This window comes from Schistocerca cancellata, chromosome 4, assembly GCF_023864275.1.
Source record: "Schistocerca cancellata isolate TAMUIC-IGC-003103 chromosome 4, iqSchCanc2.1, whole genome shotgun sequence".
NCBI classification, from domain to species: domain Eukaryota; kingdom Metazoa; phylum Arthropoda; class Insecta; order Orthoptera; family Acrididae; genus Schistocerca; species Schistocerca cancellata.
The window spans coordinates 554493629-554507712 of record NC_064629.1 but is presented as its reverse complement, the minus strand read 5'-3'; the positions used below and the strand labels follow the sequence as shown (position 1 = coordinate 554507712).

At 40.4% G+C, this 14084-nt stretch overlaps 1 protein-coding gene across 1 annotated transcript in view; it reads right to left on the bottom strand.

The window, feature by feature from the left end:
* LOC126185204 (hemicentin-1-like) overlaps nt 1-14084 on the bottom strand; it is a 747875-nt gene that overhangs the window by 287020 nt on the left and 446771 nt on the right. The window contains exons 30-31 of the mRNA XM_049928085.1: nt 8511-8629; nt 6725-7003 (exon numbers count right to left, since the gene is read on the bottom strand). Coding sequence (XP_049784042.1) covers nt 6725-7003; nt 8511-8629 — 398 coding nt within the window. The remainder of the gene's footprint in view (nt 1-6724; nt 7004-8510; nt 8630-14084) is intronic.

The window sequence follows — 14084 nt, the reverse complement described above, 5'->3', positions numbered from 1 at the left end:
TAAGGACGTCACAAACATCCATGCCCGAGGCAGGATTCGAACCTGCGACCGTAGCGGTTTTGCGGTTCCAGACTGCAGCGCCTTTAACCGCACGGCCACTTCGGCCGGCGATAATGTTATCACTGACTTTTTTCACAGAAACCATTGAAAGTGTGAACAAGGCATATGTACATCATTCAGCTTAAAATGGCATATTGTTTTAATTTAGCCTTGTTAGAGTATTTTCCAATATCTCATAATCACTTTGTCAGAAATATGTGGTCTGATATTCTATATTTGAAAAACAACTTTTGTTACACTTCTCATATGTTCTTAATGGCACAGGCGTATGCAAGAGGGCTCAGAATTGAATAGAGGCCAACTTACAGCAATATTCTGGCACAACATTGCACCACAGCACCTGCTGTTTACCACCACACACCTCTCAGCCAGTGCCTGGCTACTTACCACAACCAGGGACACTTCAGCACATAGAATATGTGACACTTGCAGCAGAAACACCACAACAGACTCATTTTGTGTGTATAAACATTGGCCATCCATCCGGGCAGGTCACTGAATTGTGAGTCACTGATTCGGTGCCTGCCATAGTGTCAGATTACACAGTGAAGTAGCTCTGCCCCTGTCATCTTGATAGGACCATCTTCCAGGAGTTCCATCTGCCACTCGATGGGCTGAGGGTCGAACTGAGGCCTTCCCAGTCACCGAGCTACTAGAGTGCACTGCCAGCATCAGTGATTCCCAGTAAGACATCTCATACTTGGCAGCCTGTGTTGTCTGCCACATGAGCCCAACTTCATTCAACTGCCGGCTGGGGATGTTAACTACCCAATGTCACGTCACACCTGGATTGCGTTGAGAAAAGCAGCTGCTGGTGGCCTAGTACAACCCTTCGCCACTAGGTCTGTGCATCAAGGCCCATCATCTAAAGCCACCAGATGTGGGCTTCAGCTTATCATATGAACTATTGGATAATATGGGGATTGTACTGCCCTTGAACAGCTTCTGACTGACTCTAACCCACCATCCTCCACCAGAGCACAAAAACACACTCAAAATTTTTACAAAGATATCCATGGAACTTAAGCTTCCATTATCGCATTCATTTGAGTAGTTATTCATAGTTATGATACAATTCTTCTCTTTGTCTTAGTCTGTGCTAGCCATGTTTAATCTTTGGATCCATTATTTTGTGAAACTTACTTATCTTAGGCTTGCCTTTTCCCAGTAGTGGCTAGTGGGTATACATTCTGGTTGTTCACAAATTTTTAGATTCAGATAAATATGAGAGTAAGAAATTAAGAGCATCTGCTGTATAACAGTTATGCTTATCAATATGTTTATACAACTGCAGTGACTGCCAGTAATAATAATAATAATAATAATAATAATAATAATATGCATAACTTTTCTAAGAAAAGGAAAATTGTTTTTGTGGAATTTTGTTGTGTTGTACATAATTAAGTACAGTTTAAGGAGAGAACAAAATAATGTTTAAGCTTTCGTTACTCTCCATTTGACATTTAGTGTAAGTGGGAGTTTACGTGCATTTATATATACACTCCTGGAAATGGAAAAAAGAACACATTGACACCGGTGTGTCAGACCCACCATACTTGCTCCGGACACTGCGAGAGGGCTGTACAAGCAATGATCACACGCACGGCACAGCGGACACACCAGGAACCGTGGTGTTGGCCGTCGAATGGTGCTAGCTGCGCAGCATTTGTGCACCGCCGCCGTCAGTGTCAGCCAGTTTGCCGTGGCATACGGAGCTCCATCGCAGTCTTTAACACTGGTAGCATGCCGCGACAGCGTGGACGTGAACCGTACGTGCAGTTGACGGACTTTGAGCGAGGGTGTATAGTGGGCATGCGGGAGGCCGGGTGGACGTACCGCCGAATTGCTCAACACGTGGGGCGTGAGGTCTCCACAGTACATCGATGTTGTCGCCAGTGGTCGGCGGAAGGTGCACGTGCCCGTCGACCTGGGACCGGACCGCAGCGACGCACGGATGCACGCCAAGACCGTAGGATCCTACGCAGTGCCCTAGGGGACCGCACCGCCACTTCCCAGCAAATTAGGGACACTGTTGCTCCTGGGGTATCGGCGAGGACCATTCGCAACCATCTCCATGAAGCTGGGCTACGGTCCCGCACACCGTTAGGCCGTCTTCCGCTCACGCCCCAACATCGTGCAGCCTGCCTCCAGTGGTGTCGCGAGAGGTGTGGATGGAGGGACGAATGGAGACGTGTCATCTTCAGCGATGAGAGTTGCTTCTGCCTTGCTGCCAATGATGGTCCTATGCATGTTTGGCGCCGTGCAGGTGAGCGCCACAATCAGGACTGCATACGACCGAGGCACACAGGGCCAACACCCGGCATCATGGTGTGGGGAGCGATCTCCTACACTGGCCGTACACCACTGGTGATCGTCGAGGGGACACTGAATAGTGCACGGTACATCCAAACCGTCATCGAACCCATCGTTCTACCATTCCTAGACCGGCAAGGGAACTTGCTGTTCCAACAGGACAATGCACGTCCGCATGTATCCCGTGCCACCCAACGTGCTCTAGAAGGTGTAAGTCAACTACCCTGGCCAGCAAGATCTCCGGATCTGTCCCCCATTGAGCATGTTTGGGACTGGATGAAGCGTCGTCTCACGCGGTCTGCACGTCCAGCACGAACACTGGTCCAACTGAGGCGCCAGGTGGAAATGGCATGGCAAGCCGTTCCACAGGACTACATCCAGCATCTCTACGATCGTCTCCATGGGAGAATAGCAGCCTGCATTGCTGCGAAAGGTGGATATACACTGTACTAGTGCCGACATTGTGCATGCTCTGTTGCCTGTGTCTATGTGCCTGTGGTTCTGTCAGTGTGATCATGTGATGTATCTGACCCCAGGAATGTGTCAATAAAGTTTCCCCTTCCTGGGACAATGAATTCACGGTGTTCTTATTTCAATTTCCAAGAGTGTATATATTTTTAGACAAAGGTACAAGATCTGTATCACATGTATTAGTTAATTAGTTAACTTCTGTGCTGAGAATCAGACATTCATATGTTGCACCCACACAACTTATGCTTATTATACACTTCTTTATTAAGTTTTTGCTTTTAGTCACACTTATTTGGTTTCATCATGTTAACAGTCAACAGGTCTGGTCTCGCAGGCCCTAGTTCCCTTGCAGCTAACTTTTCCTAGTAATTTTCTTTTCTGTTAGCACTTAAAACAGATTCAACAGAGTTCATATTGACACTGCACACAAAAGTTGATTCTTGCATAGGAAACAAGCAACTCCAATCACAAACTGCCATTTGTAGAATTGATTAAATTCAAGTAGTACTGTCTACTAACACGGTCACTTGACTAGAATACAAAGGAGGCACTGAGAACCATGAGGATCAAAATCAAATTGCCTTCAAGCCCATATTTAAATGAATACCAGAGAAACCAGTCAGACAGATTTTCGTGAATGTTCATATATAAAGTGTGAATAAACCTGACCCATCATAAGATCAACATATGTGAGAAGCGTGAATAAATAGCACAGTTTCACAATTGATGAGGATGTGTTTTATTGTTCTCAGTGCCTCAAATAGATTACTGCATGATAAACTTAAATATATGGCATCTCATTCACAATCCCACAAAATAGGTTTTTCTGTCAGTATAAGTATAACATATACTGAAGTCCAGTCTACTATTGCTATATAATGAGTGAATTGGCATGTCTGAGGAGTGTGCTACCGCCAAGTGAGATTTATGCCAACCAAACAGGGATAATACACACATCAAAAAAAGTTTTGCATCACCTCGGTTACCAGAACTCCTCGAGATAGACGTTGACTGTGGATATTGTATCACAGAAACAGTACATTTGACTGTTCAGAGATGTCACTAAACCCACCCAAAGATGTAAACAACCATGCATGAGCAGTGCCTATTAGACAGTAGGGGTCTGACAGCCAATCAGTTACCGCCATTCCACCAGGAAAGAGGTACGCGACTCATGTCGTCTGTAGTTCAACCATGCCTAGACGGTCAATACTGGCATTTGATCATGTCCACATTGTTACTCTCTGCCAGGAAGGGCTCTCAACAAGGGAAGTGTCCAGGTGTCTCAGAGTGAACCAAAGCAATGTTGTTTGGACATGGAGGAGATACAGAGAGACAGGAACTGTCGATGACATGCATCGCACAGGCCACTCAAGGTCTACTACTGCAGTGGATGACCACTACCTATGGATTATGGCTCGGAGTAACCCTGACAGCAACGCCACCATGTTGAATAATGCTTTTTGTGCAGTCACATGGCGTCATGTTACAACTCAAACCGTGCGCAATAGGCTGCTTGATGCCCGACTTCACTCCCAACGTCTGTCTTTGCAACCACAACACCATGCAGTGCGGTGCAGATGGGCCCAACAACATGCTGAATGGACCGGTCAGGATTGGTATCACGTTCTCTTCACTGATGAGTGGCACATATGCCTTCAACCAGACAATTATCGGAGATGAGTTTGGAGGCAACCCAGTCAGGATTCATGCCTTAGACACACTGTCCAGCGAGTGCAGCAAGGTGGAGATTCACTGATGTTTTGAGTCAGCATTATGTTGGGCCAATGTATGCCACTGGTGGTCATGGAAGACGCCGTAATGACTGTACGATATGTGAATGCCATCTTCTGACCGATAGTGCAACCATATTGGCAGCGTATTGGTGAAGCATCCGTGTTCATGGACAACAATTCGAAACCCCATCATGCACATCTTGTGGATGACTTCCTTCAGGATAATGACATTGCTTGACTAGAGTGGCCAGCATGTTATCCTGACATGAACCCTATTGAACATGCCTGTGATAGATTGAAAAGGGCAGTTTATGGATGATGTGGCCCACCAACCACTCTGAGTGATCTATGCCAAATCACTGTTCAGGAGTGGAACTATCTGGACCAACAGTGCCTTGATGAACTTGTGGATAGTATGCCATGATGAATACAGGAATGAATCAATGCACAAGGACATGATACTGGGTATTAGAGGTACCAGTGTGTACAGCAATCTGGACCCACACTTCTGAAGGTCTCAATGTATGGCAGTACAACGTGCAATGTGTGGTTTTCATTAGCAATAAAAGGGTGAAAATGGTATTTATGTTGATTGCTATTCCAGTTTTCTGTAAAGGTTCCAGAACTCTCGGAACTGAGGTGATGTAAAACTTTTTTTGATGTGTGTAGTCTGCAACACTGTGCTGCCACCTAGTGGCATTGATGTAAACTTGCAGTTTTCTGGCAAATACTAGCTGTGCATACAACGAACAGTGCACATTTTTTGTCAAATCCCCATGCATTTGATCCATAAGGCAATTACATCATGCCAGTTGCACATGTGCAAAAGCTCCTTAAAACGTGCACAACTGAAGGTGTGCTTTTGACCATGATACCAGGTTTCATGAAGTCTAGAGGAGTAGCAATGTAGCATAGTGCAGTAGATTTAATGGTATGTATTTCAGATTACTACATCTACATTAAGTTTTACAGTGTTCAAAGAAAAATAATTAACAAATCCACAAGTTGTCGAAAGTTAGGGTGTTTATATGCTCTTGCGCTCATACACAACAGCCACCATTGCCTTTTCCTTTATGAGGGAGGCTTGGAGTTTGTTTTAATAACTGTAATGTCTATGTTTATCACATCTGGATATAGACTCTTATGTGTAAAAAAGTTGTATATTGATGAAAAGAAGCAAAGATTCTGTCTATTCTGTTACAATTGCACTATTGTTCAATAGTTTTCAGCTGCACAACCTCTGAAACATATTTAAAGTCATTGGTTCACTCCAGTACTAGTAAAATATGCTCTTGTGTGGCCTGGTGCACCTAAGGACTGAGTAAGTAAGACAAAAAATAAAAAAAATATGGCATTCTATTAAATAACTGCAATATGAAAAATAAAATATTCATCTTTAAATGACATTTTAGGGCATACACTCAATTAAAGTTTCATTTCTATACAGTACACATTTATCCACTTGTGAGGCCAACAGTTTAAATCTGCAGCTGACCATCCAGATTGAGGCTTTCCATGAGTTACCTACATAATTTAAGGCAAATTCCAGAAAGGTTCCTCTGAGAGGGCATGACTGATTTCCTTCCCCACTCTTAACCAACCTAAGCATGTGCTCTGTCTCTAATGACCTCACAGTTGATGTGATTTTAAACCCTAATCTTCCTTTCTTAAGATAAATTTAGATACAACAACTGATGTCTGATTCACAGTCAACAAAATAAATTGCTTTAATCACCACTGAAAGACTGAAATGGTTATTTGGTTCAGAATTCACAAAGGATGAAATCAGAGATAAGTAATTCTGATGTTTCTAGTGTGATATCCTTCATCCTCTAGTACATATGAATAATGGAAACCTCAAATAGGGACAGACTTTGATAGGGAGGTGCAAGTATCCTCCCTATAGAGTGTAACACAAAGTATAATTTGTCAATGAGCTGTAAACTACATTATAAAGTTAAGTTGAAGTGTGATTAGGAAAGCTGTTGAAATCAATTAACAAAATTTCCTAATTGGCTCCATATTCATTCTGGAGAAGATGTCATTCTGTGTAACACCAGACGAATTTTCATATGTACTTTTGATATAGACCAATCTGAAAACAAAAAAACAAATATTTTCAGTTTTAAGAGAGTATTACATACCTGTGGCCTCGGATGACCTGTTACGGGGCACTCGAGTTTGATGTCTGAGGAAGCAACAACAGTGTATTGCATCTGTTGCACCTGGTTTTCTGAAGCTGGGAACTGTGGTTTCCTCAGTATGTCTACAGTGAATGTCGCTGTTGTGCGGCCGACAATATTATATGCTAAACAAGAGTAAGTTCCTCTGTCTGACAGAGCTACCTCTTGAAGTTCCAAGGATCGTCCTAAATCACGCAGTGAGTAGTGATCTTCATCTGAGAAGTCAATTATGTGGCCATCCTGCAAAAGTAATCCAAAGAATAAGCAAAACAGCTGTCTCTCTCTCTCTCTCTCTCTCTCTCTCTCTCTTTGTCTACTCTTTATTACACATGGATTTGTAATGTCACATGTTGTTGTTAATGCCTTACATACTAGGTGTCTCTGCTAAGCATCATCAGGCAGATTTTTTTCTGGTGTTTTGTTAGATATTTGCAATTTTGTTTTTGAAATGTGCAAATTGAATGAGACTAAACAAATACCCTCATCATGTTTCATGTTATCGGCAGAGTCAGTGGAAAATGTTAGTTTGTTTCTTGTTATACATAAATTGTTGTTTAAACCTGAGTTTTAAATAATCATTACATAAAGCAGTCCCAAATTAGTCTAGTGTGATGATCCATTTTACAATGCTGTTGTTCCACACACACGCACACACACACACACATCAAAATTACACAAAATTCCAATGATTGCAACACACATCATAAAAATACTACACTGATATCACTATGAAATATTTTATATGGGTTACCACTAACCCCAGAAAACACACAGTGATTGACATAGACATTAAGATTATAGTCATCAAGATCAGGTCATGTCCTCAATACAGGATTTACAAAGTCTAAGATGAATCATGTTCAAGAGCACACAATAGCTATGAGATAGAATTCAGATACTACTTTTTCATTGTATTTGTGGACCATAGAACAATCTCTTCATGGATGAATGACACTGTTTTCAAAATATGTAATAACTCATGTTGAGATTTATGATCTTACAATGTCAGTCACAGTTTTATGAATATCATCTCAGTTATGAATAATAACACTTTTTACTCTCTTGTAACCAAATTATAAGTGAAATCATACTTGTTACAAAGATCACTGATGATGATTTCAAATAAAGTGACAAATTTGCTAAAATAAAAACTTATTAAAGTTACAAAAGGCACAATGACCAAGATTTTATTCGTGTATGCTAATCATGTATGAGAAAAACCACTCAAAATTTTTCGTTGATGTTAGTGAAAATGATGCATGTTACAGGATTAGATTCACAGGATGAACCATGAATCTAACACTGGTTTGTGACAATAGCTCACCTCAGATGGAAAAATCAATTTATTTTTTTGATTTGAGCTTATACAGTGAAGAAGGTTATTCAGTATTTCATCAGAGGTTAAGTACTGAAAGACATCTGCTCTCAGGACTTGGTCACTCCATTTGAGAACCTGCCACAGCCCCAACATGCCAGAGCAGAGCTTCGCTTACATACTTGCATTCCACCTCAGAGTACACAGACAGCTACTTATTTCTTACAGTGACTAGTAACTCCAATGCAGAATCTAGTTATTGTAAACCTAATTCACAAATATTGCAACTGTTCAAAATTATTTTTCTTCTTTACAATAGAAGTTGTTTGGCTTTACACATACAGAAATAAATATGGTTGCTTTAATGTAGACAACTACTAGTGGAGAGGTTAGGAATTTCTATGAATACAAAAATTAATGTTCAAAACTCACTTTCAACCACTGAATCTTTGGCGGAGGACTTGCATCAATTGCTGGGCATGTAATTACCAAGGAATCACCTTCGTTGACTTCAAGTACACCATCTTCTGGCTCTATCATGGAAGGTGGTACTGAAATGAAAAATTATCGATCAAATATACAAACAATGCCAATTTATAAGGAATAAATTACACAAAAGTATAATATTTGTCAAGGGTGTGCTATATTATAAAAAATACAATTTCCAAAAAGTGATAAAAGAGTCAAGAAAGCATTCACCAGCCTAGTAAAGAGATAACATCAGTATCAGTAAGATCTTATTTTGGTTATGTTGATACATCTTAGACAATAATGTAAATTAAGTGTCAACTGGACAAAACTCAAGGTCAGTTGAAATTCTTCTCGTGGTCTTTGTAATCTTTTATATGAAGATGTTAACAACTTTTCTGCATGGCTGTAGATGAATAGAAGAATGATGCTGGTTTGAGGGCTGTTGGTTGCCAAAATTTTTGTTGAGACTTCTAATGTGGCTTTTGCACTGGTGGACTGCATACTTAGTCTTCACCAATGTCACCAATGTCAACCACATGGACTCTGTCCTATGGGTGAGATTTACTGGTCATGGGGCAAAATACCTAGAGGTGGCAGGCTGATGCTCAGTACACTGAATGAACACATGAAAAATACTCTCAATATCTCTCTACTTGGGCTCAGTACACAGGACTTTCTTGTACAGTTTTTATTCATTGAATAGTTTTTATTCATTGAATAGTTTACTACAGACAAGGGCAAATTCTCCAATTAGATGACTATTATTTTTCTATAATTTTTACTTTTCCTGTAATATTTATTTATCTGCAAAACTTATTTTTCTGCAGTAGTACCTAAGTTGTAGATACTTTATATGAAACTAATCAGTACAACTTACATAATACCATAGAATGTAACCACAACAAACTTGTAAAACTGGCATGTTCCATATCCTGTGATGTATTTACAACATGAGTCACCAGAATATGAAAGGAATAAATGAAATAAATATTGATTATATGTGTGTGAAATAGTACAGGGTGCTTGACATAAAGGTATAACTAAGAGAAAGTTTTGTGCAAAATCATTATTACATTGATTGCTGATCAAATGTGAATGCAAAATTGCATTTTTGATGGTCTCTTAATATGATTTTCATGACAGGCACTGTTCAGATTGGGGAAGTGATCACATGCTGGATTACTACACTGTGTTAGTAAATAAATAGTGTAGCCCAGCTGGAAAATTAATAGAAATTCATTCATGTTAATATGCTTACAAAACCCTTGTTTGACCAGTTCTTAGATATTGCTTGTCAGTTCAGAAAAACTTTTATGTTGTGAATGGAAAAGAGGAAAATGGTAAATTTAAATGTTTCAAACCACTACTTGGTTTCCAGAGTGCAAATATAGGTTAAATTTACAGTGAAGCTAATTACATACTAGTCATTTTTTGAGTATTCTTTAACCTGGTTCACAAATTTTCTTGGGGATCTAAAAGCTGCTCTAATGCTCTCTCCTACAAACTATTCTTTTGTTGTAATACCTTTATTAGGCTGTCATTTCTTACCTCTTTATGCGGCACATGGTTATTTGTAACCATTAATTCCTTCCATGAGCTAAAAATGTTTGAGTCACCTAGACATAACAAGGCTGTGAAAGACTGTGACACAAAGTACCTTCATGACAACCCCACACCTGTATTTGCTGTGTGAATCTTACTGTTTCCTTTTTATACTACTGATAATTTTTGGTAATGCATTAGTTTGTGATTTATTGTGAGTTGGTGAAATAGGTGTTAATAACCTGAAAAGGTGATTTTAAGCCATTCTGGAAGTCCACAAATACAATGTAGTTAACATCACGAAAATTACATAACTACTTTCAGTGTTAATTAAATAATATTAAATATCACTCAAGGCTAATGCAACATCTTCATGTCTCATGTAAAACTGGCAATATTTTGCTGTTTAACAATATTAGGAAAAGGATAGATTGCTACTTACCATAAAGATGACCCACTGAGTTGCAGACAGGCACAACGAAAAGATTATTACACATTACAAGTTTTTGCCAAAGCCTTCTTCAGCAAAGAAAACACACACACACACACACACACACACACACACACACACATGACGTGTGCATGAAGGGTGATTGCTTGTGAGCATATGTGTGTGTGTGTGTGTGTGTGTGTGTGTGTGTGTGTGTGTGTGTGTGTTTTTCATTACATGAATGTATGAAGTATGTGTGTTTTCTTTGCTGAAGAAGGCTTTGGCCCAAAGCTATAATGTGTAACAATCTTTTGTTTGTGCCTGTCTGCAACCCAATGAGTCATCTTCAGGGTGAGTATCAGTCTGTCCATTTCCTTATATTGTTGGTATTCCAGTCTGGAGTTTCCACTGTTTAATTTTTGATGTTTAGTAGATGCCAATAACCCTCTTCATGCAGGTAAATGAGTTGTTCACTTTATCCCACCTCCTCCTAAGGTTTTAAATAAATATTTTCCAACAACTTGTAGCATGGCTGCCTTCTAGTGAGAAATAATGAATGGTTCATATGAATAGCTGTTATTTACTCATGATGGTACACATGCAGTTAACATTACTGGTTAACATTCAAAGAAGATTTTGTGCTTCATACTGGTTGAGACTGCTAATATATAAGCTGTCAGCAGAATTTTTCCCTGCAAGTTTCGAGTGAACACAACCCCACTATGTTCCTCAGGCACCAGTCTACTACATCAGTGATATTTCTTTTTGAAACTTCCTGGCAGATTAAAACTGTGTGTTGGACCGAGACTTGAACTCAGGACCTTTGCCTTTCACGGGCAAGTGCTCTACCAACTGAGCTAAGAAAGCACGACTCACACCCCATCCTCACAGCTTAAATTCCAACAGTACCTCGTCTCCTACTTTCCACACTTCACAGAAGCTCTCCAGCACAAAACCGCACCGTGTTACAAACATTGGTGCATCATGCAAGAATGATATCAGGGGCAGATAACCTGCCCCGTTAGCTGTGTCACCTATGCAGGGTTTTCAGGAACAATGACTACAATCTTCAGCAAATAAATGAAGTGATCAAAACCAAGAATCACAATAATACCACTGACAAGGGGCAGGAAGAGAAACTTGTTTGTTTTTTTGCCATTCTGTGACTCTGTGTTGAGCAAAATAAGATGCCTGCTGAATAGGCACAAGATCAAATTGATACTCAGGCCTCTGACAAAAATCTGGCAATTTCTGAGACCAGTTAAAGATTTAGTATGTCTAAGAACACTTGGGGTCATATCTGATGAATCCTCTGTTGTGGTTTGCACTAACGGTTTCTGGGACTCTGCAATTAAAGAAGCCCTTGAAACAAAAATTACCAATAACAACCTTAATAGAGATGGTGGTCTGCAGCTCAGCACAGCATGGGATTGAGTGATCACAAGGTTGGAGTGAGCATATTGAAAGTCAAGTCAATGATGGAAAGTCACTGAGCAAAACAACAGTGATTTCTGCCATTCCCCAAGGTAGTGTTCTCATCCCTTTGCTGTTCCTTATCAGGAATCTGAGCAGTCATTTTAGGTTGATTGCAGACAAAGCTGTCATTCATCATCTAGCATCAGAAGATCACAACAAGTTGCAAAATGATATAGAAAATATATCTGTATAGTGTGAAAATTGGCAATTGGCCCTAAATAATGAAAAGTGTCATCCACATTAGTACTAAAAGGTATCTGTTAAACTTCAGTTACACTATCAATCAGTCAAATCTAAAGGCTGTAAATTCAACTAAATGCCTAGGAGTTACAATTACAAGCAACTTAAACAGGAAAGAACACACAAAAAATGTTGTGGGTAAGGTGAACTGAAGACTGTGTTTTATTGGTAGAACACTTGACTTGCGCCATAGGGTGGTGGGGTTTCGGGTTCCGCTGAATAGGTCAGGAGTTCACTACACTCAGCTGGCGGCTACACGGGTAGCGGAGGCTGTGTGGCGTGGACTGGGCAGTTTTTTAGGTTAGAAGGCCTCGGGGAAGTACGTGGTGGGCTGCAATCTCAAAGGGTACAAGGCAAATACAGGACGTGCTTGGATCAAGGAACAGTCGGAATTGTAGTTGTAAATTGTTGTAGTTGTGCTGGGAAAGTCCCTGAGCTACAAGCGCTAATAGAAAGCACAGAAGCTGAAATCATTATAGGTACAGAAAGCTGGCTAAAGCCTGAAATAAGTTCTGCAGAAATTTTTACGAAGTCTCAGACAGTGTTCAGGAAAGATAGATTAGGCAGTATTGGTGGTGGAGTGTTTGTGTCTGTCAGTAGTGCTTTATCTTGTAGTGAAGTCGAAGTAGATACTCCGTGCGAATTGGTATGGGTGGAGGTTATACTTAACAGCCGAACTAAGTTAATAATTGGCTCCTTCTACCGACACCCAGACTCCGATGATATAGTTGCTGAACAGTTCAGAGAAAATTTGAGTCTCATAACAAATAAATGCCCCACTCATACGGTTATAGTTGGTGGGGATTTCAACCTTCCCTCGATATGTTGGCAAAAATACTTATTCAAAACCGGTGGTAGGCAGAAAACATCTTCCGAGGTTGTCCTAAATGCTTTCTCTGAAAATTATTTCGAGCAGTTAGTCCACAAACCCACGAGTTTTTGTAAATGGCTGTGAAAACACACTTGACCTCTTAGCCACAAACAATCCAGAGCTAATAGAGAGCATCATGACTGATACAGGGATTAGTGGTCAAAAGGTCATTGTAGCTAGGCTCAATACCGTTTCTTCCAAATCCACCAGAAACAAATGCAAAATAATTTTATTTAAAAAAGTGGATAAAGTGTCACTAGAAGCCTTCCTATCAGACAATCTCCATTCCTTCCAAACTGACTATGCAAATGTAGACGAGATGTGGCTCAAATTCAAAGATATAGTAGCAACAGCAATTGAGAGATTCATACCTCATAAATTGGTAAGAGATGGAACTGATCCCCCATGGTACACAAAACAGGTCTGAACGCTGTTGCAGAGGCAACGAAAAAAGCATGAGATGTTCAGAAGAACGCGAAATCCCGAAGATTGGCTAAAATTAACAGACACGCGAAATTTGGCACGGACTTCAATGCTAGATGCCTTTAATAGGTTCCACAACAAAACATTGTCTCGAAATTTGGTAGAAAACCTGAAGAAATTCTGGTCATATGTAAAGCACACAAGCGGCAAGGCACAGTCAATACCTTCGCTGCGCAGTGCCGATGGTACTGTTACCGATGACTGTGCCGCTAAAGTGTAGTTATTGAATGCAGTTTTACGAAATTCCTTCACTAGGGAAGATGAATGGAATATTCCAGAATTTGAAACACGAACAGCTGCTAGCATGAGTTTCTTAGAAGCAGATACCTTAGGGGTTGCGAAGCAACTCAAATCGCTTGATATGGGCAAGTTTTCAGGTCCAGATGGTATACCGATTAGGTTCCTTTCAGATTACGCTGACACAATAGCTCCCTACTTAGCAATCATACACAACCGCTCGCTCACCGATAGATCTGTACCTACAGATTGGAAA